The sequence below is a fragment of the Chelon labrosus genome (assembly GCF_963514085.1).
Source record: "Chelon labrosus genome assembly, chromosome: 20".
Classification (NCBI taxonomy): domain Eukaryota; kingdom Metazoa; phylum Chordata; class Actinopteri; order Mugiliformes; family Mugilidae; genus Chelon; species Chelon labrosus.
Window position 1 is genome coordinate 17,092,637 of NC_140353.1, and position 24,860 is coordinate 17,117,496.

At 41.7% G+C, this 24,860-nt stretch overlaps 1 protein-coding gene across 4 annotated transcripts in view; it reads left to right on the forward strand.

The window, feature by feature from the left end:
• Positions 1–24,860, forward strand: part of ralgapa2 (Ral GTPase activating protein catalytic subunit alpha 2) — an 89,173-nt gene that overhangs the window by 29,049 nt on the left and 35,264 nt on the right. For 2 of the 4 annotated variants that reach the window (XM_084569665.1, XM_084569667.1), the window contains exons 9-31: positions 197–405; positions 947–1,186; positions 1,450–1,632; positions 2,523–2,657; positions 2,778–2,926; positions 3,021–3,132; positions 3,277–3,514; positions 4,506–4,685; positions 7,933–8,055; positions 8,969–9,054; positions 9,141–9,231; positions 9,436–9,609; positions 10,331–10,507; positions 11,169–11,362; positions 11,645–11,743; positions 12,026–12,181; positions 15,903–16,031; positions 17,768–17,896; positions 18,200–18,258; positions 18,555–18,663; positions 20,965–21,075; positions 21,320–21,388; positions 21,603–21,740. In XM_084569665.1, coding sequence (XP_084425791.1) covers positions 197–405; positions 947–1,186; positions 1,450–1,632; positions 2,523–2,657; positions 2,778–2,926; positions 3,021–3,132; positions 3,277–3,514; positions 4,506–4,685; positions 7,933–8,055; positions 8,969–9,054; positions 9,141–9,231; positions 9,436–9,609; positions 10,331–10,507; positions 11,169–11,362; positions 11,645–11,743; positions 12,026–12,181; positions 15,903–16,031; positions 17,768–17,896; positions 18,200–18,258; positions 18,555–18,663; positions 20,965–21,075; positions 21,320–21,388; positions 21,603–21,740 — 3,290 coding nt within the window. The remainder of the gene's footprint in view (positions 1–196; positions 406–946; positions 1,187–1,449; positions 1,633–2,522; positions 2,658–2,777; positions 2,927–3,020; positions 3,133–3,276; positions 3,515–4,505; positions 4,686–7,932; positions 8,056–8,968; positions 9,055–9,140; positions 9,232–9,435; positions 9,610–10,330; positions 10,508–11,168; positions 11,363–11,644; positions 11,744–12,025; positions 12,182–15,902; positions 16,032–17,767; positions 17,897–18,199; positions 18,259–18,554; positions 18,664–20,964; positions 21,076–21,319; positions 21,389–21,602; positions 21,741–24,860) is intronic. The other 2 variants (XM_084569666.1, XM_084569668.1) reach the window with 2 other exon arrangements.

Sequence of the window (24,860 nt, forward strand, 5' to 3'; positions counted from 1 at the left end):
TTCTTTTTCAGCTTCTGTTGCTTTTTGATTGAATGAATAAAGAATCGGTTCGGCTGAGAATAACTGAATTCCATCACAGCCATGTATATGGAGTTGATGTTTAATGTCTCCCTCTCTTTGTCTTTCTCTCCTGCTGTTTTCCATTTTTAACCCGCCCCCTCCGTCATCCTCTTCATCCACGCTCTTACTCCATCAGACCTCCCCCACCACAGACCAAAACCCCTGTATGTGCCAGTGACGCGGAACAATGAGAGCACCTTCTGCACCAGGGATCAGTACCTGGCACCCCGTGTGGCCTTCATCACCTGGCTGGTCACCTTCTTCCTGGAGAAGAAGTATGTCAGCAGTGCTGCTGCGGCGCAGAGCGCCAAGAACGGCACAGAGGTCATTCCCAAACTCATCCAGGTGAATACAGTATCCTTGTGTTGACTTTTTATTCTGGAGAACTTTTATGAAGGAATGTTTCGCTGCAGAATCCCTGAGCACTTAAAAATATTCACACATTTATTAATAAGATTTTTGTCCAGCCCATTTATATAAGTGAGGGTAGCATAAAGAATCGTAACACCTCACCACAATACAAAAGTTGAATTGTGGTGAGGTGTTATTGCTTGACTGTTCTTTTATGGCGTACCCAATACACTGGCGACTAATAGTTTTTTTTGTGGCTTGTTGCTGTAAATATAATTAGTTTAGTCATGTGGAAAGACAATAGGGAATTAAATGTGCAGTGATTATTTTTATGATTACTCAAAGGTGAGAATGATTTTTCATTAATGACTAATACGGCAGCTCATTCCCCATTAAAAATGACTATAAAACAGAACTAATTGACTAAGGATAATCTAGTCAATGAGACTCCAGTGATTAAACGATGAGGAGGCACTCCTGTAGCATACTAAGAGATCCTTATTCCTCACTGACTCTTTCTCTCTGCGACGGCCAGACTGTCACTGCAGGCAGTAGCAGCCAGGAGAGGGATAAGACATCAGATGGGGATACAAACGGGCCAGCGGGGGAGCCTGACAAGAGCCACTCCAACAGCAGCACGCTGTCAGATCGACGGCCCAGCGACTCCAGTTTGTGTAGCATTGAGGAGGAGCACCGTCATGTCTATGACATGGTGCAAGCCATCCTGCTGTCCACCAGGGACAATGTGAATTTTGTCAACGAGGTCTTCCACCAGGTAAAGTGGTGTTACAAAGCCATGTTTCCCTTTGAGGTTTCAAAAATGAATTTCAGGTATTGTGTGGTATTCATTTTGGCACATGACCTGGACTAGATGGCTATACTGTAATAACGTGTACTGTGTCGCCCTCTACTGGCGGTTTTATGAACATAACTTGCATGTCCTTACTAACAGGCTAACTTTTAAAACTAGCTCATATAATAATTAGTTAATAGTAACTGAGTATACTTTGTCCCCCCCCCCCCCCCCCCCCCCCGAAGGCTTTCCTGTTGCCGTCTTGTGAGGCTTCAGCAACCAGGAAGGTGATCAAAGTGTACAGGAAGTGGATCCTGCAGGAGAAGCCCAACTTCATGACAGAGCCCGACACAACTACACAGGATGATGACGTGGATGACCGCTCTGAACAGATAATCTGCCCACAGACAAACAGCATACACGCACAAGTAAATACTACTCAAAGATATAGACCGCCAATGGATTTACATTTTCCTTCCATATACAGTATATTAATCTTGCAACTGATTGTTATTAAACTGGCTTAAGGTTGAATTATGCTTCCGCGTAGTGATCACGCAGTGGTCACGCAATGGTCACGCAATGGCCACGCAGTTGCTTGGACGCAGTGTGAGAACGTGATGGTTCTGCGTGGGGTTTACGTGTCGAAATGCATGCCACACCGGTAGAGGGCGCTATGGTTTTTTGTGACCGACCGATCGACACTCTTGTGACTATCTCGCCTCGTTATTTACCTTCCGGCTTTTGCCGTAGTCACAGTGAACGATGGACACCGAGACAGAGAGACTGGCGTTGGAGCTCCAAATTATTCAAGCAGAGGAAGAAATACTTCTATTGCAAATTAGGGCACGACAAAGGAGACAATTATGTTTATGAGTGGAAACCGGAAAAGCGGTCTCCAGCGGATGTAGTTAGCGGACCAATCACAGCCAATGCCGCTGCGTTGCTGCTGCGTTGCTGTTGCGTCGCCTCGACGCGCGTCGAGGATTTTTGGGAGGTGCGCGTCTGGCCCTTGCGTAGGACGCACGGGGGTCCGCAAGGACGCAATAGGTCCGTAATAGGTCCGTACGCACGGACGCGCTGTGTCAACACGGAAGCATAATTTCGGCTTTAGTGTGACATACCAGAGAATCTGTTCTATTGAGTCGGTATGTCACATTATATAGGATCTGGTTCACTTTCTAAAAGCTGATACATATTCTTTATGCATTTCTATTAGTTTTTATTGTTGGATCGTAGGCCAAAAACACACACTAAGGTCTCAAAAAAGCAGAGGTAACCGATTTAACACCAGGATGTTTTTTTTCCTGTCTTCAAGATGTTGGAGAGTCACGGTCACAGGCGGTCGTCAAGCTGGGGCCGGACCTACTCGTTCAGCAGTGCCATCAATCGGGGCTTTCTCACCGAGGAGCAGAACAGGGACGTCAAGGCTGGCATCCAGCCCACACTACAGGTTGGTGTCCATGTCCAGAGGTGTGTTTTTGTCCCAGAGATCCCAACATGTCTTGATCAGATCTTAATAGCTTTAGTGTTTGCTCACCCTTGCTGTTTCTTGATGCACCAATGTGTACAGGTGTTCCTGACCAACTCATCCAACGTGTTCCTATTGGAGCCTTGCCAGGATGTCCCTAAACTCCTGGATAATCAGGTTGAGGTGTGCAAGGGCGTTCTCAGTATATATCGGCACATGATCATGGAGCACACCATGAATACACAGACATGGTGAGTAATGATCTCACATGCACACAGTGTACAGTTATTCCTTCATGATTTTGAAATGTAATCTGACTTTATGCGACTTTATGCTACTCTACAGGGAGCAGATGCTACAGGTACTACTGAGAATCACAGAGGCAGTGATGAAGAGGCCACAGGAAAACCAAAGAAAAGACATCTTTGCTGAAAGTTTAGCCTCTATACTATTTAGGGTAAGCCTATATTTGTTTTGTTTCACATGACTAACTGGTGTATAGAGAATATCATGGATATACGGTATTGTCTCACATAGGGCTGGAATAGTTTTCTGCATCCCTGTCTCTCGTTGCTAATGTCTTCTCTCCGCTTGCATTCAGACCATCATTGTGGCATGGGTACGAGCCAACCTGTGCGTGTTTATCTCCCGGGAGCTATGGGACGAGCTGCTGGCAGTGCTGTCCTCTCTTACCTGCTGGGAGGAGCTGGTGACAGAGTGGGCCAGCATCATGGACTCGCTGACGGCTGTGCTGGCACGCACCGTTTACGGCCTGGACATGGCCAGCCTGCCTCTGGACAAACTCAGCGAACAGAAGGAGAAGAAGCAGAGAGGACGCGGTGAGGAGAGGAAATGGGAAAATATGGGGATTGGTTTGAAATGATTTTTGGGAAGATAATAGTGCTTTCTTTCCAAGTCTTTATTTTTTTCTTTCATTCAACTTTATGATGCTTAGTTTCTTTTACTTGTACATTTAATAAGACTTTACTGTCAGAAACTCTGTGGTCTAAAATATATCACTGTTATTCTGTTATTTTGATCATCACAGCTTCTACCCCAAAAAGACTTGACTTATTCAAAACAGAATTTGTGAAGCTTAACTCAGGCTGACTTGGATTAGGATCCAATTTGTCCATACATTTTTGACATCTGCCATCCATTAGAGAGTCTGCTGTGTGCTGCATTGAGGTCTTTTTTTCATATTACCCCTAGAAGTCAGCAGAAAGCAAATTTCAAATGCTAGCCATTGGATCTGTAAATGTGCATTTGAGTTAGCTCCAGCTAGTTACTTTAATGTACATACTACATGTATGTTTAATGCAGTGATGTTGAAATCATCATTTCATTGACATTATATGTAGTTTATAGCCTTGCATAGCTAGACTGAGTTGCTATTACAACATGGGTTTGGTAACACACCATTTGAATTTTGTTATGGAGCGTTAAACTGATACAGAGTGGAAAAAAACGCTTTTGCATTCACTTTGGATAGTCCTACAACAAATCAGAGGCATTTTGTTGTAAACAAATTCAACTCCACGTCGCCCTGATGGTGTTGATGACTGCGTTGCTGTTACTCTTGTGTCTATCACCACTTAAAGCTAAAACAATTTGACTGGCTGGGCAGATCTTTTCCCAGAGTATAATCAGATCCCAACGTAATGGTTCCTAAAAAATAGTGGATAATAGATTGGAAGTTGGTCTTAAGTCGCCCTAATAAATTAAATAAATAAGATCAACTGGCATTGTGCTATAAGCCACTCTGTGCTGAATAAACCAAAGAGAACTCTTTCATTCAGTACTCAGCAAGTGTTGTTCTTTACATATCAGGAGTGATTCAGGACTCCCAGAAGGCAGCAGCAGTCGCACGGTCTTTCTCACTGAGTTGGCGGAACCAAGGGGAGCAGGGCGGGCCAGCAGTCCAGGAGCCCATGAGGATTCGCTCGGCCACTACTTCAGGAGCACCCGGCGTGGAGAAGGCACGGAACAATGTTCGACAGAAGGCCTCTGGTAAATGCTTGTGATATAGCACTAATCTTGCCTTAGCTCTGTATTACTCTTCCATCTAAGCAGACAAATATTAAATGGATAGGTGTGGCATTTATAAAACTCTTCATATATGTATTATTCTCTTTTAGCAGTATTATCTTCTGGCCTTGCGTCAGGCACCAGCACTGTTCTGATAAGGCTTTGAAAGCTCAACTTCAGTTGACAGGATTTATCAGATATTTATTGTGCGTGAAAGCCTTCAGACAGGTCTGTGTGTACATTAGCCCAGGTGCCACTGAAAGGCCCAGCACCAGAGACAAAGGGGCCAGCAGATGGCCCCCATTGTTCCTCTGACTTGTCACTGGCCAGTGTCAACATGTTTCCATGTCAGCTTGATTGCAGGCATACAGCACAATCCCCCTGACAGCATGTCAAAGGCCAGCTTTGGACGCTGCAAACACCCCTTATCTGATGGGAAAGTGGCAGGCTAATTATAAGTTGAGCTGGAAGGCAGTGGAGTAGTAAGTCACTGCTGTGCCTGCCCTGCCCGTCTTAATTTTGTCTAGACAGAATCTTAATGTGGGGATAAAAGGCAGAGACGATCCCTTTTTTGTTTCCTGGCCTTCCGCCTTCCCAATTACCACCAGCGTTCAAAATGACGAGCTTGTTGAGCAAGGAGCAGATGTATCTGTGCCTGAAGGATGAAATCTCCAGGAGCGTGCGTGTGCGCGCCCGTGTGTGTTGACAAATCTATTATCGGTCTCATGTGCATCTTTATGCACCTATTCTGTCAGTCTGTTTATTTGTGTCTGCGTGCAAGCAAAGACGGACATTAAACACTACCGCTTCAGATTCCCTACCCTTTCTTTGGCCTAATTGGATTTCTCCCACATTGATCTTCAAAGGCCCAACAGCCCTCCTCCCTACTCCTCAAGAGAAGGCCCACACATCAATTGCACGGCAGTTTTTTTGATAGTTTCATTAAGAGTGTAATTAATGCTTATTAATATGCATAAATGGGAGGCAGTGGCGGGCTGTAGCAGAGACGATGTATCTCGCACTGAAAGGCGTAATTAAAGTGTGCTGAAAGCAGAGAATAGAACTGTCCTCTTTCATTGCTCTCTTTGAGATTAAGCCTGAAGTGCCATCCAGACACAATGACAATGCCTCAGCATTGACAACTGTCAAAACTTGGTTGCTCTTACGCATGCAAATACAAACTAATATTGTTCTGCGATGTTGTCTTGATAATGGGGGGGGAAAAAAGGCTCGATATTTCATTATGGCACTCATTAAGCTTCTACAACTACACAGACCCGGCTGAACCAGCTCTCACTCTGTCAATGGTTATTGGGTGGTTATAATTATACTAATTTATTTCTAGATTGTAATATAAGATAATACAGGAAATAAGATAAAATGGCACTAGTCTGGGACACAAAAAAGTGCAAGTATCGCAGCACAAGGTTTTAAATTAATAATCAGATTTTTTTTTTCTCCCCTAGCATTAAGTGCCATTTTTTCCCAGGGGTACAGTTTCTTTTTTGTGTCTAATGTCACATAGATTTAGCAGAATAATCCAGAGCCTGACATCAATACAGATACATCTGTATTGATGTTTATGGCTGTTGATAAGTAGTTAGAAATAGCTCTGCATAAATGCCATAGAAACTGTATATTTGAGGCCAGTTGGTCATTTCATACTTGTAAAATGTGCTACACAATACATAAGTACTATCATTATAGGTTATTGAAAGATCTGGTCTTTCCTCACTTGCTGGTCTTGAGAATGTCAAACATATGTTTATATAATTACATCTTGTTACAGTTTGTTGTATTCAGGGACAGGCTACCGGGTTAACCACTCTGGGATATTTCTTCACATAATGGCAAAATGCAAAGGGGCAACATCTAAAGTAAATCATGTAAACTAATAAAGGAAATTGAAAATTCATAAGTATAAATGTTCCACAGTGCAGGGATGCAAAAAAAAAAAATGGGATTTTGTTTTTTTTAATTTGTTTAATTTTATTTGCTGGATTTTATTTAAATGCGGTGCTAATGCACTTTTTCCTCCCTTCTTTATGTTTTGAATTATCATTATTCATTTTGAAATATTAAATATTGTTATAAAAGTCAAGCATTTGTCTTAGCACATTGGTGGAGTATCAGTACATACAACAACATTGTCGTGTTATTGTTGCCAATTTACAGTTTCAAGTATTGTTCTTTGTTTTCTGATATGGATTTTATTATGCTTCACTCTCAGAATATTTCTCCTTCATATTCAAATTTACTGTACACTCTGAATTTGACCATAAAAAGTAACCCTGCACAATATGAGAAAAATCTTTCATGTGCAACAAGAACTTTGTTCTTCAAAAAAGGAATGAAGTGTGCTCTCCACCAAAATGACGCCAGAAATGTTCATATGTTGAGTTTGAGTGTATGGCAGGTGTAAATGCATTTTTTTGTATTTATTCCATTTCAGGAAGTATTATTAATGAAAATGCAATATGCCTGTCACAGCTACAGTGGTGGTTCTGCTGTTCTTTATTTGCTTTTCTTTCCTGATCAGAATTGTATTTATTAATGGAAGCTCCTTTGTAGCATTCTGTACTTTACTATCATTGAACACTCTCTTCTTCTTCTTCTTCCCTTTACCTCTTTTCTGTTTCCACTGTCTTTTTCCTCTTCTTTCTGTTTCCGTGATGGAAGCTAAGCGAAGCCAGTCCATCAGCAACTGTGTTCATCTATACGAGGCTATACCCACTACTAAAAGCGTTCCTATGCTGCTCCACACTGTGAGCTCTTTCTTGCCTGGTATCTCTTCTGGTAACTCTGCTTGCTCTCACAGACTCTCAGGTAAAGTGTATTGTGAGAGCTGCATGTGTTTGTGTGACCTCAGCCCTGCCTTTCCCACCCATCAGTCACAGTTTCTTGTGGACCACCATTTTCAGTGTTTTTTGTAACAGCATTTAGATTTACTGTAAGTTTTGATGTGAACATATAACTCCATTCATCCCTGCTGCCTTGTACAGTCTGTAATAAGAGCATGTCAAAAGTGTGCATGACCGCCGCATGTCTGCATCTCATATTTCCCTTCCACGTTCCCGTGAATGTCAAACATTCGTCTGTACTGTTTCTGCAAATCCTTTAAAGTAACAAAACATGTCCCAGTGTGTGTCCATTTTAAGAATTGCATGGTGTTTTATTAGATTGGTCTTGTGGCACTGCCTAACCCTGTCCTTTTTCTCCTGACTGTCAGATGTGGAGGAGGGTCAGCTGTCAGAATGTGGGGGAGAGGAGGAGCTGGGAGGCAGGGAGAGCCCTCTGCCACGTAGCAGCAGCACCTCAGACATCACCCAACAGCTGTCTGACACATTGCCAGGTATACAAGTCAAAATGTGTTTACATTTCAGCTCTTTCTTGAGTGGAATAACACCGTCAGTATCATGCTGGGATACGGTTTAGCTGTGATACAAGTGACTCATCCAGTACTTATCCAGAATTTCACCATTTAAAACGTAATGTAGTGTAATATAAAGTCTGTCGGTCAGTTAATCTTTGTTACGCTTGATCTGCTCTATTTGCGTTGACACATATATATAAATTGGTAGTGGTGGGGTAGTATAAGGCTGCCGTCTAGCCTGAAGTAGTATTACGTGTATGTAGTATGATTAAATAATCTGTTTGCCTTCATTCATTAGTTTTGTCCTATTTACTGTTCCAAAATACACAGCTACAAAGGACGTCAGCCGTATTGTACCCGTAGTCTTTCACAAACTAATTCAACTTCTACTCTGTGATGTATATGCAGAGTTTGATACTGTAAGACGAGAAGGAAGGAAGCATGTCTGAGCTATCTTGAAACTAATTTTGAGACGAGCAGAATTTTGGACGTCAGAAATATCTGTGAAATCAACACCAGTCCAAGAAGCAACCTGTGTGATTTTTAGTAGTTTTACTTTTAGTAAAAGTGCAACTAGAATGAACTTTACTGTGAAAGAAGAGAGATTCTAGTTTAACTGATTATGACACATTTTCAAATATCCTGAATTTTTCATTTAGAGGAGTAGAACCTTGTAATGTTTGTTGAAAGGTTGCACGAGAAACCATTTATTATTGAAAACGGAATAGTTTTGAATGCCTCACTCCCCATGAATTAAGCCGATTGTATTGACAGTTTGTTGCATGTTAGATAACCTTGGTGTCTAGGTGTCCAAATTCTTATACAGACTTTAATTCATTATAGCCACTCAAATTAAACCAAAGTCCTCTTCACATCCCATTTTTCATTACAGACCAGAAGAGAGAGTGCTCTCCTACTTCCTGTGGTTCTGATAGCAGGGCGTCTGAGGGCAGGAGAGAGGGCAGTGAGCCACCAGCGGTGAGTAGATCCATCCCGTACCGCTGTGTTATCTTAAAGTAATGAGAGAAGTTCCTCCTTTTCAATATTTGTGTCTGTATTCGTAGATTTTCATCCGACGAAGCAGTAGTTCAGCTGAGACAGAGTGCACTGCTGAGCTACAGGCAAACTACATGAAGCCCAAGCTCAGAGAAAAAAGTAATACACCACACCACTTTGTTTCTTTAAAATGATGGTCATTGTGTTATCTTTGTTGCTATATTTAAATATTTATATGCCACATGAAATTCACCAGTAACAATATACCCCCCTCTTGCACTGATTAATAGTTTTTTTCTTGCACAGCTTTGTCTGTATTAAACCTTTTATATCTTGTTAACCTAATTCCTCCACCTCCCCTAGGTGAGAGCATAAGCAGCGAGACGTCCAACGGCTACCTCAATGAGGCTGAAGTTACCTGGCAGGCGTTTGATGAGGAGGCTGACACTCAGTCCACACAGTCGGCCCACATGGACGTGACAACCGATCCCCAGAGCCAGGGGAGTCTGCTGCTCAGCCACAATGAGGCTCTGGCAGGTACTGGAGCTATTTAATCTATTTCTTCCCCCCCTGTAATTATTCCTGATGTTAATGCGTTTTCGTTTCCTTGTGTGTCCGTGGTGATTACATTTTATTTGAGCAGACAAATATTGCAGACACCTCCCAGGGTACATGAGTCAACTCTGGTCTAGTGTCTGGTGTGAAGCTGGTTTAATACATACAGTAGTCAGCAACAGAACAAATCGATTATTTTATTCTCATTATAAAAGGAAGTCCTTTGTAACCTTATAGTGAAGAGATTAAATTATTTGAGCTGTGTATCACTTAGTCCTGGTTTTGATGCCTCCAGTGATCTCACCCTCCATGGATGGATTACTCTTAGCTGTATAACAACCCAGTATATGCTTCTTCTCAAACCTTGTTTGTCTGTGAGTTGGGAGTGTTGTCTGTTGTCTGTGGTGTGACTTAGACATCTGGAATGTATGTATGTAAATGTTTGTTAGTCGTACGTATATACTGTATATTCTCATGGAAGAAACGAAAAATCAAAACATCCTCTCAGCTTCAAACCCTTCAGCTTTTAGTTCACCCCATCATTATTTGTAGAGAAATTGTTGTCCCCCCCCTTGTCGTTCCCCCTCTGCACTTCCCACCCTTGTATGTGAACTTCCGTCTGTGTTTCCTACATTGTGATCATAGTGTCCCTGTGCTCCCTTCCTCAAACCCAGTTTTATCCTTGTCCCTTTGTTGTTTTTAGGTCCTGAGTGTGCCTTCCCTCCCCACTCTGCACCCCCGTCCCTCCACCACCACCACTACCACTACCCCCAGAACCCCCCTGCTTCACCAGCCCTGCTGGTGCACACAGAGTGCCCGCGGGACTACCCCCTGGATGACACCATGCATCAGTCTGTCTTACACATGCCACACCACTTGGGTACTGCGCCCTAGCTGCTACTCATCATATAATCATATAGTCCTCATTAACCATTACCTGTCCATGCTCTTTAATTCAACCTTACTGTTCTTAATTTTTCTTACATTACACTATCCTGTATGAGTATGCATTATTGCACTAAATTTGGCTCAAGGAGTGAAAGACATTTTCATTTAATACATTTTAATCACCTCATAACTGCAACAGTCATTCCTCTCGTTTCCATCCCCTAACCCCTTCCACTTCCCACTATTCCTCTGCTGTCCGCTAGGTGGCACTGTCTTCCTACAATTCATTTGAATGAGGCATGTGATTTGTGCCTGTTTTCCCAAAAGCGTTGTCATGTGTTAATTACTTCCATAAGACAAAAATCTTAACGCTGACATGCATTTGGGAAAAAGCACAGAAAGGCTGAGGACTGAGTCAACACCTGCTCAAACACTGACAAGATGACTTTGATGGTTTATTAAACTTTGAAAATATATTTGAGCAAGTCTCAATTCTAAAATAATTTCATGAAAGTTGTTGACTGAATCCACTGTCTTCAATAAAAGGAAATCTCATTAACTTCGTGTTTGGTACTGTCAAGTACACGTACGGGCGTTGCATATTTTACTTTGCAACCCGAAATCACCCCAGAACCTTCTCTTTGACCCTACAGACAGTAGTGAGTGTCTGGCTGATGATGTCAGCATCATTGCTGGTGGGACTCTGACTGGCTGGCATGCCGATTCTGCCTTCGTCCTGTGGAGGAGAATTCTGGGTATCCTGGGAGACGTCAACAATATCCGCTGCCCAAAAATCCACGCTAAGGTCTTCTCCTATCTCTATGAGCTGTGGCACAAGCTGGCTAAGGTACAGTAGAGACGCCCCTTCCTTATAAGGCCTACAAATATACAGTATACCCTCACTGTCACTAAGGCACAGTGTAAAGGCGCAGTAAAATGAATTTTAAGTAGTGTTTGCATGAAAGACACTTGTGTTTGAAGATCACATTATTTTGAGAATGACAGATCCTTAAGTGGACATGAAGGTTTACAACACAGGCTTTATCCTGTTCTTTCTGTCACACAGGTGCTTATAAAGATTACATTTGATCGCTATGTTCAGTGACTGAAATTAAATGTGTGCTTACAGATCAGGGACAACCTTGGGATAAGTGTGGACAACCAGTCCTCTCCTCCCCAACCGGTCTTCATCCCTCCTCTTCGAATGTTTGCGTCCTGGCTCTTCAGGGTACGAACAACACATAGGCACAGGAGACAACACTGGAGAGTATACAAAACGCAGATTAAATAATAATGCAAAAGTTAAAATCAAAGCATTTTTATTTGATCCCTGGGAGAATGACATTTTGAGATGTTGCAAAAGACAGGACTAGATGACTAACTAAATTGCAGCGGACAAATTAGCAGCATCTAATCGCAGTGTTTCAGTAAACCCATAAGGATGATAATTAATTTGATTCCCATAGAGACAAGCCCTCGCAATAATACTGTCTCCCTCTGTCCTCCACAGGCCACCATGCTGCCAGCGGAATACAAAGCTGGCAAGCTGCAGGCCTACAAGCTGATCTGTGAGATGATGACCAGACACCAGGACGTTCTCCCCAACAGTGATTTCTTGGTGCACCTCTACTACATCATGCACAAGGGATTCACCAGCGATGACCAGGTACGTCCAGGGGGTGGCTCCTGAAGTGTTTCTGACGGTTGGTATGTTCTCACCAATAGATGGCGCATCAGTCAAACCAATGGGGCTGTGATTAAAAACTGGAAACCAATTTGTAGCTGGCAGTTTGCTATTTACTTCTTAATGTGTGATTTGTAATTTTGTCGTGACTTGGTGACTCTTATTCAACTAGTGATTTTTGCTGCAATTAAGGTAAACCCTTTTCCCGTTTGTATTTAGACTTTAAGATACCGGTTAGATGTATTTTGGATCGCTGTGAAGACGGGGGTCATAAAGGTGCACTGAAAGTTATAATTGTGGCTCATATTTTTAGGAAAACAGCCTGCCAACCAGTGGTGATGAAGCACGCTTCTGTGTTTTGGCATCTTCCACCTCTTTTAGCCACACCCATCCTCATATTTAAATTTGGCATAGCTCCATTGCTTCTATACAAAGCTGAGTGGAGATGAATGAAGTTCCCCAAAACAAAGGACAGGATAAAAAAAAAAGTGTGTGTGGGTAGGGTGTGTTTCTGAAGCAAATGTGTGTCTGTGTGTGTATAAATATATAGATATGTATATGCCCTCTTGGCTGGATATCTATTGCGCCTTGGCAGTGCGACAAGCTTATCAGAATGTTTTCCATGTCGTTAAATAATGTTTTGAACCCCTGCCGTGTATACGTGATTAATTAAGGATTGACGTCTGTCGCGCTCCGTTAGACTGACACGTCGGCCGGGGGCCCAGAGTGGAGTTGCCTTCCTGCTCGTCTGTGTGTACGCGGGTGTGTGAAGGAGTGGGAGGGGAGCCTGGGGAACGTAGCGCCGAGTGGAGCAATGAGGGGGGCACACACGGAGGGACCAGGCAGCATTCTCAAGCTTTTGTTGTGGCTCTGTATAATGCGTTGGGGGGCCAGAGCCAGGCTGGCCACTGAAGCATGCTCAAATTGGCCGGAGAAAAGAGTCCTCACGCCACACAATAGAGGACAGCCGCACGCCTGCTTAACATAAGAAAGTGGCTCTCATTCTCCCCTCCCCTCCTCCTTCCTCTCTGCCTGCACCCCCACTGCACTGAAAAAAAGGAAAAAAACATTTATTTTACAAATCCTCTCAAATCGTACATGCATATTTTAGATTTTTTTATACACAAACTCTTAATTTTTTTGTCTTTTTAGCTCTAGTGAACAAGTCTATATTATTGTGCATGTGCAAGTAGTTTATTAAACATTTTTTTTGTGTGTGTTTTTTAACACAAGTTTGATATATTGGTGCCTATAAATAATCTTGCTGAAATGTTGAGTGTTGTTTTCAGTCTACCTGTCTGTCAAGTCACAAAACCGGCTTTAAACAGACACGCTTTATAGACAACACGGGGAATCCCAGTGTAAATCCTCGCCATTAAAATCAAGCTTTGAAGAAAATGACAGTTCCCTTGGAGGGATTCTCCTTCCAACTGACAGAGTGCCAAGGTCAGGGCTATTGTCTCGATTGTCTGTCATTCTCTGGTCACCGGTCTCACAAAGACCTGACCGGAGCACAACAGCAGTAATCTACCTAATAGGTCTACAATCTGGGGCTGCATGAGTCAACAGCGTATTTTGCAAAATATAGTGCAGTGGTGAGTGGCAAAACATCTTCTCAAAAAACTCTTCAAGTCCAGTTGCCTTTTGGATGCTTTTTGGATATACCATGACCTGGATGACTGAGAGTCTTCACAAACGTTGCGCACAAAAGCTTTTTTGCATGTTTACATCTTGTGTTCTGTAGCTGAGAGAAAACATTCACTGAAAACACCCAGTAAACCTAGAAGCCTGTGACATCCTTTGAACGAATGAATAAACAGTTTACCGCGCAAAATTAGCTCCTCCTTAATTTACGTCATGCATAATTTATATAGCCCCAAATTAAAATGTGAAAATTGACCCCACCGTTGTGACTGTTGATTAAACTCCTTCGTCTCATAGTTATGCAGGCGGTTTTATCCCCCTCCTGACAGCTTGCGAAGGCAAACAGCTTGTGAACTGCAACTGGAAATCTGTCCCAGATTAAACTGGAAATGTCCATGTTTAGTAAATGAGTCAAAAATTTCCCAATACTACGCAGAGTGATGTAATGCCAGAGTGAACCCTGTCACCCCAGGAGCCAGCAGGTGGAAAGCGTGTGCTTTCCTGGAGATGAGGCCACATAAAAAGGCCTGAGGTGGCTCTATTCAGAGTTAGGTTAATGCACCTTTTGTTGAAGCCGGGGCCATTCCCACTGCCAACACAGCGCCACATGCGGTTATTCCCAGTCCACATTTTTCAATTCTGATTTCAATACACACACACGCACACAGACACACACCCCAAATCAGGTTCCCTCTACTTACACATACAATTGAAAGCACTTTGCATTCTACATTTGTGGCTTCCTCTAAAATGCTCATTTCAGGCAATCAAGAAACAGTTTGTTGCCTGCTAATTACCTCTGACTGCACTGCACATTATGCTTCAGAGGTCAATTACCAACAAAATGAGGGTAAAATGGGCCCTCAATCCTGAAGCTCTTCCCACCAATTTTCTACATGCGGTGCTGGTGTTGGTTTGGCTTCCTACTTATTGCCTCTGTGTGTTTATTCTATTCTTCTCTTGTTCACCTGCATTCCCTGTTTACCAAAGCTTGGGGTGATTAATGTCACAGATAGATAGGCGGTACGGTGTGTGTCTTTGTGTGTGTGTTTGTGTGATTGAGAGGGAAATCGTGTGTTTGTTAAGTTGCCCTTCGGTCCAGCTAGAAACAGACTAATGTTTGAACTGTCCGATTTGCACAAGTTTATGGCTACGCAGGCAGGTGTTTCTACCCTGGACCTTGCCTTTGTACACAAATGTGCACATGCCTGTCTCAGATAAGAGAGAGAGCAATTTATCTGCCATACTGAGATGCTGCATTCTCATACCAGTATGTTTTTCTTTCTCTAAATAAGAGTATTTCCTCTGAGTAAATAACTCAACCGCTTTGCTGCAGGTTTACCATCTAAATATAGCATGGAAGACCTGTTAGCATCCTTTTACGCTCTTGCCTAGCGTGGTATTGCACTGTACATACTTGAGCAGTTTGTGCGGACCTCTCTGTAGTACGGCATATGTCAGGGCTGAAAGATCGCCCATCTGCTGCCGAGCCGCCAGTACCTCAGCAAAACAATACCTTGTCTCTGGCTTTAATTACAGGTTTGCTCGTGTGTGTACATACATGTGACTCATGAAAGTTGAGGTCTTTTGTTCTCCCTCTTATCCATCGCGAACAATCCATCTGCTGTCTCTTTCTCTCGTCTGTCTTTCTTTCCCACCCTTTTTTTTAGTTTTTTGTTTTTTTTGTTTCCCTGTCCTTTAGTGACACGTACGGTTGAGTGCTTTACTCACCTCAACACTTTTAAAAATGCTTAGCCTACCTGTTGAAGTGAAAAGCTTTCTCCCTGCCATGTTCTCACATGGTGGCCCATTTACAAAAATTTTCTGTTATGGTTTCGCTCCACTGACACTAACAAGACCTAAGTCTCATAGCAAATGCGTCAACCCTAACTACCCTGACTATAACTGTAAACATACTGGAGAATTATTTAGAATTTCTGTTGTGATTCAGTTATAATTCAGTTTATTATATATCATGTATAATAACTGGAGATATCAATGCATGAATTGTTGTTCGCCTCCTATTAACATTTATGTGCGTGTCCATGCATGTCATCAGGATGTTTTGAACACCATCATCCGGTCCTGCTCGCCTCGATTCTTCTTCCTCGGCCTGCCGGGTTTCACCATGCTAGTTGAAGATTTCATCACTGCCGCTGCCCGTGTCCTTACCTCGAACCCCTCAGAGGTACAAGCACACTTCTAACATTCACATTCAGTTCCCTGGAATCTATGACTCAAGACTAGAGAAGCCTGTTAAATAACTAATATGTTTCAGTTTTCAGGAATGTCACTGAAAATGCTCAAAACTCAACAAAAAATTACAGAATTCTTGGTTGCAAAGAATTCAGGAAAATTAAGAATCTGAAGTCCTCCTCATACCTGATAATCTATAGACCTGTTCTATCTTCTACTCCTGGATTATGTTTTATAGTCTTCCTGCTGAATTTAGTTTTAATATAAAAGTAGTTGAAGAAACTTTGCAAGATAATAAAGAATGCAAACTTCTTTTGCGGACAGCTTTACCACCATTCTCTTTTCATTGTGCTTAAACGTAGGACTGAAATAAGAAATTAATAGCTGAAATAATGACTGCATATTATTTTTCTAAATGCTGACTCATACTTTATTCACCACTATTATTCCTCTGTATTTAGGAACTAGATAAACTCAACAAGTGTTTTGCATATTTGACAGAAAATATGAAATTTTTCCCAGGGCTCTCAATAGAATAAGAGAATCATTTACAGTTATCAAATACTTTCCTTCAACAATTATCACACATTTTTAAGTCTGTTTTAAATGTACCAGGAATGGATATTTTTCATGTTTTTATTCCTCAACATCTCAGCTGTGTGCCTATGCTAGTGGAGTATTCTTCTTTCGGGATTTTGGGCAGTTTTAACTCTACAGGGCGTACTACTGCCCTCCGCAGGATAAAACGATTTACTACAACCGCACTTCAGATTCTGCTTGCTTTCCAAAGCTGTTCTGCTGTTTTTATCACTTCCTAATGTTCCAAACTATGTGTCAGAATAACAGAATGTGCATGTGTTAATCACACATTAAAAAAAAGAAAATAGTAACAAAAAAGGTAATTAGTAAAAAAAAGAAAGAATGTGCAATATATTAATTTGACAGAGCTCATTTTTACGTACAGAATAGATTCAAACTTGAACAAATGTATTCAATAAAAGCCTGCAGCTACACGTGAAAAGCAAAGAGCAGCTAATTACAAATAGCTGGCACTTGACAGTTTGAAGAAAGACCGTTTCATTAAATGCACACATTTGCAAAGTGTTAATATGCTTAATTAATGGTGAATACCAGCATGTTTGCAGTTATTATTTAAATTGTGTGTTAATGTGAATTCATGACAGACAGGCTTTCAATGGGCTGTGAGCTGATTGGGTGCAATTAGTAGACATTATGCTAGTAGACCGATACAATAGCCGTTCCATGTTTACATGTTACTACTGTGCACAGATTTAAACCTAAACATGGTTAATGTTAACTGTCTCTTTGCTGAAATGTGTGATTTGTCAAGAAGACTTTGGAGGGACATTTATACGTGTTGTATTTCCTGTTTTGGTTGCCAGATAATTTCATATCTCCCTGGATAGATTTATTACCTCATTTCAGTTTCACAGCAGCTCATCAGGTGCAACAACATGTACAATCTGCTTTGGAGCTGCATCCATCGCGCATTTAATCAGTCATTTTGTTGCCCACGCCTACCATGTGTCGTGTCTTTCTGTTGAACATCAGCAGAATCATGAATAAAGATCAAATTAATTCTGCTAGATCCCTCCAATCCCTTTCCCCTGGATAGTGACCTTCCTGCTTCCTGGAAGGGGGGTTGTTTTCATGTTGGTTTAGGGGAATTAATGATAGCGTGTTGTTTTGTTTTCTCATCTCTGCTAGACTCCGAGGATGGAGGCTCAGACAATCCTGGGCTCCCTCGTGTGTTTCCCCAACCTTTACCTCCAGATTCCTGTACTGCGGGGTGTGCCTGGCTCTGAGGACATCAATGTAAGCAATGAGGATATCAAGGTAAATAGTCAAGATGTGTGTTGGTGGGAAAACAGGAATGACATTTAAAAAAAAACAAAAAAAAACAGTGCTCAGTGTATTATTGGAAGAAGTATACTCATCTTCCATATGAATAAGGTCAGTCATATCTTAAACAATCAAAAATAAAGATTTATACATTCCTGCAAACTGTGTACATTAAGGCCTAAATGATGATTTAATTTAACCATCAAGATACGTGTTACAGTCAAAGCCATGACATTTTTATGAACATTATATAAAGAATGATGAGAATTTGTTGTGAACCTGTTTTCTTCTGTTCAGAATTCCCTGGTGAACATCCTGCTAGAGAGGGCAACCAAGGAACACAGTGAAGGGGCGAGGTACGATTAGCAGTACTGGTGATGTTTATTCTTAGGTTACACTGCCTTCACTTAATTTATTAGTTTAACATGACTGTGTTTTAACAAATGTTTATGTATGCATGATGAAATTTGAAAAGCTAATGGATACCAAGCATTTGCTAGCCGTCATAAAAATTCTGCGCAACGCTTTTAAAGCCTAATTAACGAAACTATTATTTTTGTCCTTGAGTTTAATTGGAGAATAATTTCTGAATAAATTCAGCACAATTCAAATTCCGTGTCATCCTTTAATGTGCTTGTACTCTGTCGTTCAGGTGCATCGCTGTGTGCAGCCTGGGTCTGTGGGTGTGCGAGGAGCTAATGCAAAAGAGCATTCACCAGAGAGTTAAAGACGCCATCAATGTGCTGGGAGTAACACTAAAGGTTAGTGACCCTCTCATTCAAGCTTCACTCTGGTAAAAATACACTCCCTTGCCACTTTATTAGGTAAACTCGTGAAAACAAAAGCACGCAAATGGAACACCCCTGCACTACATCTAAACTTGGAAAATTATACTCTACTGATGAAAATGTCCTTTGGTGCATTCCAGCACTGCATTCTGTACTCCTTTATTTTAGAGGGAATGTACTTTTTAAACTTTATGTCTAACTATTACTAGTTATTTTGCAGGAATGAAAAATAATATGTACAGCAATGTACATTCACCTAACATTACTTTTGGTATACTTGTGAAAATAAATGCCTTCCAGTATAAGAGTCCTGCACCATATCTCAGCTTCATGAAGGCTACAGTACTCAGCATTTGTGTAAATAACCAGAGAGCTGTTGATTCAACTGTGTTTTCGAGGATGTGTTTTGGAGACTGTGGTTTATTGTACTATTGGAGTTGTTTTGTTTTGTACCCATATGTGTTTCTATTATTTTGTCAACTCCATTTTAATCAGTGGGCTAGGCTAAATAACAGAAACCAATCCAGTTTAACAGCACTACAAAATACGTCCCTTAAAATGAACATGCAGTTGTTTTACTACAACATAAACTGAACATTGAAACAGTCATGAAGAGGGATTTAGTGCAGGATTGTTGTATGTTGAATACATTGGTTGTCACTGGCTCATCTGATCTTTTGGCAAGTGAGTGTATATACATTTGACATCAGTAAATGCATGTGTGCATTATGATTTACCAAACTCCACGTTTATAAAACACTTGCTTCACTGGCCACCATCGACACTGGTGTAAAATTTCTGTGTAGATTACTGACAGGTGCAGTGTCATAAAATGAATAGGGGTAGGATGCTCCTTTTTGTTTTACCATACAAGCTGTATAGTGTTTAGCTCTGACAGAAATGATAGTTGATTACATAAAAGGACTGCAGAACAATTTCGACATAGTGAGTAGAGAAAAAGTGTGAGAATAAAACATGTTCAGTGATGTGACTCATGGGTATATTTTGGAAGAGCCCACTTTTCTCCCAGAGTGAAGAGATGCAGAGAACCAGTGGAGGCTATTTTTTTTTTCTTTTTTTTTTTTTCATGGAAAAGGGTTTGTGGCGGTGGCGTAATTTCCAGGCTGCTCGCTCTCAGTAGATGTGGGCCAATTTAAGCAGCTACATCTCCCAGCTTCCTGCTCGAGCAACCCCCCTCCCCCCTTCTCTAATGGAGCAGTAATCACTCCCCTGTACAACTTGACACACAGACTCAGCCAGCCCCAAAATAGAGGGTACAGGCTGGGTGGGGGATCTAGGGGGAAGAGTGGCACTGAGAGTCTCTTTTCTAAAAGCAGGTGCTGAACTCTCAGGGCCCCTTTTTGTGTTTGGCCATTTCTGCACTCCCCACATTGTCTGCCCTTGTTACATGTTGAGAGGCATTCAGCTGGAAGAAATGGGAAATTCTATTTCTCCACAAAGAATTTCAAATCACTGAAGAAATCCACATTTGAAAGAAAATTGTCAACAGCTCAATTCTTTCCTCCAATGAGTCTGGAGAAAATGAGCCATGGTTTGAAGTGAAATGAAATTATGCTGATTATCTGCACAGTAAGTGAAAAACTAAATTTAAGGGAAATTACTCCGAATTTTGTCAGTCAGTGTGCGCCTAAACTTTTTTTTTTTTTCACACTATCTTCATCCATCAATGTCCGTCTGCTGTTTTAGAATTTAACAGAAAGTGTTGAGTGAGTGATCTTCCCAAAGTGTTACACTGGAAAGTGTGAGAGAACACATTTAAAAACTTTTAAGAGGAATTCTAGCTATGATTGGAAGCAGAGGGAGCAATTTGACTTCTGACAACTTCACTTAGTTCTAAATCCATTTTTCAGACTATCATAATGCACTATAATAAATGGTTTTGATGCAAATATGAGCAATATTTATAACAGGTGAACAATCATCACAAGTTGATTTACTTAAACAAGCCTTTAAGGATCAGCCAAATCCATCCGAGTGTCACCTGAACGCAGCTTCAGGAAATCTGAGCTTTTGTATAAAGATATTACCATTGTCAATCCTACAAACTGAATTTCTTTCCTAAAATATATATATAGCGCAGCATCTTAAATACAGTCTTTATTGTACGTGTAATAACTTCTTCTAAACAAATGTTTGTCAGTAAATGTTACTACATCCTCAAACTTCCAGATTAGTTTCAGAAATCATTTATGTATAAATCGTAAGTCTTTTTCTTAGACGTTCAGTTCTTACCATGTTGTCTTGTTTGTCCAGTTTGGGAATAAAGCAGTGGCTCAAGTGGCCTGTGATGCGTTCCAACTTCTCATCTCTCATTGGGAACATCTCCAGAGGCTGGAGTCCACTCTCCCAAAGAAAATAATTGAGGTAACATACACTTACATGCACACACGCAGCTGATTTGTTGGTAACCTATGATGACATATCGTAAGGAAGATAAGAAATTCCAATCAAAACATTTTAGCTTTTAAATGTAGGCCTTATGAGCTATTACTCATGCTTATGCATACTCCACATGGCTTCACATCCATTCTAGCACACAGCACTGACTCAGCGGATGAAAAGGAGTGTGTCATCCAATTATCTTTCTCCTTGTTTTGTCCCAACACAGATCTTTGTGGCCACAATAGCCTTTTTGTTGCCGAGCGCCGAGCACTCAACAGTGGAAGCAGACAAAAAGGTACATGTTGGAAAGGAGGGGACATGAAATGGCTGAGATCTAAAGGCCATTGATCTATCATGTTGGAATGGTACATTTGCAGAGGAATGTTTCTGCTGAAGTGTTTTGTTGTGCTCTGTCCTTTCTTTCTTCATCGCTTGTCTTTCCGGCTCTCATCTATTACCCTAAAAGGTTCTATAATCAAGAATTTCTCTCCGCTTTCATGCACTCTTAGTTGATGGTGTCGCTGCTGCTCTGCCTGCTGGACTGGTGCATGGCTGTTCCCCTGAGCCTGCTGCTGGAACCCATCACCATGTCTTCTCTGGAGGGCAATACACCCCAGAAGGCCCCGCTGTTAGACTATATCTACAGGGTGGGTATCCTCAGTACTGTATTTCATGTACTTGTAAAATAGTTCTGATACAAATGGTAAATTGATGTTTTTATACAGCGCTTTTCTACCTTTTGGTACTCAAAGCTCTTTACAGTCATAGACGCATCTACCCATTTGCTCACACAAGCACACAACTGTCTTGCTCAAGGACACTTCGGCATGTAGCACATTCCGGGGATCGAACCGCTAACCCTCTGGTTTGTGGACAACCCGTTCTACCTACTGAGCCACAGCCGCCCACAACCATACAACCATACCTGATAAAACCTTATGGCAACATTCGTCAACTTCACTCATAGAATCTGTGCTTACCATTTGTAACCAGTGTTGGCTACACAGATGGGCAGCTGTAGGCGCAGGTTAATAGACTGTTAATGAGAGTTTTTTTGGCTCAGGGATCTGCCTGTTGTGTAGCAGTTGGATGTAAATTAGTTGGGCATTTTAAACATGCCACCTTAGCCTATTCCAACCCTTAATGTAGCTCAACCATCTATAGAGACTCCAGCAAGAAGTACTGACCCACTGGTTCAGTTACACTACATGGTACTAGGGGTTGAGCAGACTAGTCGATTAGTTGACTTCACTGATGTGCCATGACGCTTTAACCATCATGTCGACCAGTCACTGATCATTTGACAATAACAACATGGACGCCTCCAGGAAGACAGATGAGGAGCCCAGTGGGTCATTGCAGCAAACTAGCAGCGATTCATCAAGTGTGTAGAAATACTTCACTTAAGATGAAGCCCATTCTACCATGAGTTGATTTTCACCACATAATAGTTGACTTTAAAACATCTAAACCTGTGCAACCCCAACATGGCACAGCTTTCATCGAAAAGAATACTGGGAAAACACAAGGTCATGGCATCAAAAAAGTGAGGGCAGCCTTAAGTGTCTGAAGATGCTTCACCGGTTTAGGGGGGAAAAAAAAACGCTCTACTGCATTACAATTGTTCCGGACCCAACATAAAATGTCAAAATGCGTATGCAGTGTATGCCTGAGTGTAGATCAGTAGGAGATGGTATTGAAAACAAGTCATTTTTCATTACAACCAACCTTAAATGCTTTAGTATTGCACTTGTACACGCTCACTTTACTTTTACTTTATGTGACTCCAAGGCAGTACACTTCATTATTACCAAGTTCAGACTGCCTGGTCTGTTATCAGCTTAAGGTATTATTATTCTCTCTGTTTCATATTTAAAGAAGAATATCTGACCAGAATATAAAACCGTCATTGTTAGAACTGTAATGTTATTATTGAGTAGAATTTTCAGTGGTAAGTACTTAGACTGACAAAAAGCACTGTGCATCCCTATTGACATTATTTTGGAGACCAGTACATGGTCACTTTTTACTGTTTGGTTTTCATGGTTGCCTGATACGTACACACAATCTTTGCCCACAGACACAACACAACTTCAGCCTTGACACCTCCACCCCCACCCTCACCCTACCACATAGGCTTGCCACTTTAATTAGACTCACCTCCACCGTGACCTTATGGCTACGCCTCATTTAACATTATAGTGGCACAACAGCATAGAAGTGCCCACTGTAACTGAAGCATGTGATGTGCTTTTTTCACATGTAGGAACCCCTAACAATGTCCTTAGCATTAAGTAGCATTTGTTTAAACATGCAAAATATTCAGCATTCTGCCTTCTTTTCTGTTTTTGTCCCTGTAACTCTTTATTTTATGGTCTGACCCTGAGGATGAGGGCCAAGCTTCAGGCACAAATGAATGAGGTATTATTCATTCCCTCCTGTCTGGGCAGATGCGGTCAACGGCAGATCTTTGTAAGGATGTCACCCCTGATAAGAAATGGTCCAATTATTCAAACAGGACCCTTTGTCCACTTGATAAGCTCAGGATATAAACGCTTGTCCTGGAGCTTTGAATGGAATATGTCTTAATATGAGAGGGACTGCAGCTGCTATGCAAGCAAAGACAATTAGGCATGATTGGTTGTCTATTGGCACACAAAAAGCATGGCCCCTCTGGGTTTCATTCAAAGGTGTGATGATATTAATGCATTATCATGAATGAAATCTGTACATTTCCACAGACACGTTGGCTGTTAAATATTCCGTACACCAAGTGGAGAATAGCTCCCCTAATAGAAATCATCTCCTTTTTTTCAATCACTGGGCAGTGTCACTGACAAGGTTTTCCATGCTTCACCTTCCTTTAATTACACATTTGTATTTAGTAAAGCTTGAAATCCTTGTTCTTGAATTCTTTCCCAGGTCCTCAAGCACAGTATAGCAAATGGAAAGGCATCCATGCCTTCGAAGAGGCACAGAAAAGTTAGTTTTGGTGACTAACAGCATGCAAATTGCTGTAAAAAGCAACATTGCACTAGACCTTATTGGTTCAATGGAGTTCAGCTCAAGCTTCTCCATCTGCTCTCTCTGCCTGCCTGAGCAGCCAGCTGCACCACCCCTATGTGTGTGTGTCTTTGTGTGCGTGTGTGTGAGGGAGAGAGAGCGAGATAGCGAGGATAGGTACATTTATGCTTAGGCGCACACGTCCCTGCGTTTTTTATTATTTGATTTATGTGTGTACATAGTGTACTCGCATCACCATACAATATGCGCCCTTCTAACTACAGTATGCTTGTTTCACTGTGTGTTACCTTCCAGGAACTGTTGCTATGCGAAGTGCAGTCACTTAGTTGTCAAGCACAGCCGTGGGTTTTTCCCCTCCCTTTCTACCTCTCCACAGAGGAAGCTCTTTGGGGCTTTGGTGTAGCAGCTGTTTGGTTCAGGTCTTTTCAGCATCAAGCCTCCAGTCCCTCCCCCATGCACTCAGAGGTCTGCTCACTAGAATCATCCACATACTGTCTACATTGCCCCACACAATACTGTTTCACAAGGCAGGGCCAGCCTGCCTCTCTGAGCGTCTCTCCGCCAAGTGTGAGCGTATGTGTGTACTGAATGGGATTAGCCTTTGCATGGCTTTGCCCAACTTGCTCCACTCTGAATAAGAGGCACCCTCATCTACATACATTAGGCATATGTTTTACCCCCTTGCTTGCACAACCTTACCTCTACTCAGATTATACATTACACAGGTGTGTGTTGTGTGTCTA